At 36.8% G+C, this 3,067-nt stretch overlaps 1 protein-coding gene across 1 annotated transcript; it reads left to right on the top strand.

The window, feature by feature from the left end:
* Positions 1-506: 506 nt before the first annotated feature.
* LOC107841495 lies at positions 507-1,859 on the top strand. Its single transcript, XM_016685398.1, has 3 exons — positions 507-677; positions 1,200-1,515; positions 1,678-1,859. The coding sequence occupies exons 1-3, from the start codon at positions 507-509 to the stop codon at positions 1,857-1,859; spliced, it is 669 nt and encodes a 222-aa protein (XP_016540884.1).
* The last annotated feature ends 1,208 nt before the right edge of the window (positions 1,860-3,067 follow it).

The raw sequence follows: 3,067 nt of genomic DNA, 5'->3' as shown, positions 1-3,067 counted from the left end.
GCCAACCTTGTTTTCAAGCTTCTTGAGAAAGAGGTGACGTATGACTTTGATGAAGCATGCTTGAAAGCTTTTGAATGCCTAAAAGAGAAGTTAATGATGACTCATATCATCATGTATGTTGATTGGTCCTTGCAATTTGAAATCATGTATGATGCAAGCAGAGTGAACTTAGGTGATGTCCTAGTCCAAAGAAGAGAAAAGATCTTTCATCCCATCTACTATGCCATTAAGAAATTAAACACTACTCAAAAGAACTACATAGTTACTGATCAGGAGTTGTTAGCAGTGGTTTATGCTTTTGAGAAATTTTGATCTTATCAAATTAGGATGAATTTAATAGTACACACTATCATGGAGCATTGAGGCACTTTATGTTGAAGAAAGATGTGAATCCTAGATTAATCAAGTGGGTTTTTCTGCTGCAAGATTTTAATTTTGAGGTCAAGGATAGAAAAGGCACTGAAAAATAAGTTGCAGATCACTTGTCTAGACTTAAGGAGGAAGCAATGCAGAAAGTTAAAGATGGGCTCGAAATTGATGATAGTTTTTCAGACGAGCAGGTATTAGTTTCTTCTCAAGATATAATTCCATGGTTTACTGCCTATGCTAATTATCTAGCAAGTGATCTAGTCCTAGAAAATCTAGCCATCCATCAAAGAGAGAGATTTATGTATGAGGTAAGTAAGTTTTTCTAGGATGAACCTTACTTTTCCTGAATCTATGCGGATGGGGTTATTCATAGATGCATCCCTGAAGTAGAGATGAAGAGCAACCTTGAGGCTTGTTATTCTTTACCAGTTAGGGGTCACCGTGGAGTAACCCGCAAGCCCACAAGATCTTACAATTTGGATACCAGTGCCTTACAATATACAAGGACACTCATGACTTTCCTTTATCTTGTGACCAATGCCGTCAATATCTCTAGGCGCCATGAACTTTTTATGACCCCTATTTTATAATTGGAATTATTTGATTTATGTGTTTTCGACTTCATGGGACAATTTGTGTGCTCCTTTGGTATGAAATACATTCTTATGGCAGTGGACTATGTGTACAAGTGGGTGGAAGCGGTTGTGCTCCCCAATAATGAAGGAAGAAGTTTCACTGCCTTTTTGAAGGAGTATATCTTTTCTTGATTTTGCACATCACATTCAATCATTAGTGATGGTGGGTTGCATTTCTGTAATACCCAATTTAAGAGTCTACTTGAGAAGTACGGAGTGAAGCATAAGGTGGCAACACCTTACCATCCGAAGACTAGTAGACCGGTTGAGGTGTCCAACAGACAAATAAAGCCCATTTTGGCGAAGATGAATGCCAATAGGACTAATTATTCGAGAAAGTCAGATTATGTATTATGGGATTTCAGAACAGCTTTCAAGACTCTAGGTGTTTCTCCATATAAGCTGGTGTATGGAAAGGCATGTCACTTGTATGTTGAACTTGAGCACAAAGCACTATGGCTATTAAAGAAGTTGAATTTTGAGTGGCAGGATGCAACAAAGGCAAGAATGAGTAAGATATATGAGTTTAATGAATTCTGACTCCGAGATTATGAGAGTTCTATATTTTACAAGGAGAAGATGAGGTTGCATCATGATCGCAAAATAGAGAAAAGGGTATTTTAGCGAGGTAAATATGTATTTCTATATAACTCAAGACTTTGCTTGTTTCCAGGCAAGTTGAAGTCTAGGTGGTATGGTCCATTTACTGTGGTGAGAGTGTTTCCACATGGTTCTTTAGAACTAAAGATTAATATTGAATCCCCGTTCAAAGTCAATGGGGAAAGGATAAAGCACTATATGGGTAACACTAAAGACGTTAAAGTGGTTCTTGAAATGGATCTTGGTGAAGTCTAAGAAACCAAGGCAATTGCATCATGCCACAATATCAAATTAAGAGCTATAAGAGAGGCAACCCATAGGGCTGGTTGATGAAGTCTGAGTATCCAACTTATTCACGTTGTGTCATAATGTTAAAGCAAGCACTTCGTGGGAGGCAACCCATGTTTTTTACATATAAAATTTTAGGGTTACATGTGTTTTTAGTGTGAAGGAAGGGATATTGCAGGAGTCAATCAAGAAAATTATAGAAAGCAAGTCACACATGGATCTTTACTAGTCGTTAATTGACATCATGACTCGTAAACAAGAGTCATATAGAACTGGAACTTAGACCACTTAGGTATTTGGTCACTAGAGTTATTATGACTACCAAAAATACTCGTAGCCTCTGGTTACAACTCACCACCTTGAGTCATAATGATTAGAGGACAAGGACCTAGGTAAGGTTCCAGTCTTTTACAGAGGGAGTTCAAAACTCATAATAAATGGTTGTAAGTCATAATAATGACATGTAACCAAGCCTACCAGTGCATGCATCGTGGGATGACCGGACCCCAAATCACTAATTAAAAAAAAAGCACCAAAATCACAAATTTCTGAACTCCCTCCATCACTCTTAACTAGAAAAGCTCAAAAACACTCCACTTACATTTCTAAAATACAATACTTAAGCAAGACTAATCCTCCTAAATTTTGAAAGTCTCAAGAGTAGGGAACAAGTTGACTGAAGATAAGAAATCAAATTCTCTCCCAAAATACGTAAGTGTTTGTTCTTGAAATCTCAATTTCTTATCATAATTCCTAAAAATGGTGGAAGTTTATTTGATTTCTTGAGTTAAAAATATGTCCAAATCAGTAATTTAACCTTATTCTTTGGAATTATACATCAAAGGATGATATTGGAAGTGAAAATAGGCTTTGTGTTAAAAATTTGTGTTTTGGAATGATTATGTAGAGTATTAGTTTGTCATTGAATGAAAATTAGTGTGATGGGATTGAATATCGGAACCAACTCAGGCTAAACCCTTATGTTACAATGGATTCGGGACTTCAAACGATTCATAAAGACATATAATGAGTAGTTACAAGGCTCGTGACCACTAATAACATGGAGGATTAAAAGCATGTGGGTTCTAGTAACCTTACGACTCAGCTATGCTAGTCGTAATCAATCGGTACGACTTGTACTCAGGAGCCGTAATGACTATGGGAATTGATGCAAT

The sequence above is a fragment of the Capsicum annuum genome, unplaced genomic scaffold (assembly GCF_002878395.1).
Source record: "Capsicum annuum cultivar UCD-10X-F1 unplaced genomic scaffold, UCD10Xv1.1 ctg2547, whole genome shotgun sequence".
Lineage (NCBI taxonomy): Eukaryota > Viridiplantae > Streptophyta > Magnoliopsida > Solanales > Solanaceae > Capsicum > Capsicum annuum.
This window is presented reverse-complemented; position numbering and strand designations above follow the sequence as displayed.

Excerpts from the sequence above, each read along its gene's own strand:
- LOC107841495 (XM_016685398.1), top strand. The coding sequence starts at position 507 with ATGCAGAAAGTTAAAGATGGGCTCGAAATTGATGATAGTTTTTCAGAC. Across the intron at positions 678-1,199 it reads GAGAGAGATTTATGTATGAG|AGTCTACTTGAGAAGTACGG; the intron begins GTAAGTAAGTTT and ends ACCCAATTTAAG. Across the intron at positions 1,516-1,677 it reads TGCAACAAAGGCAAGAATGA|GCAAGTTGAAGTCTAGGTGG; the intron begins GTAAGATATATG and ends GCTTGTTTCCAG.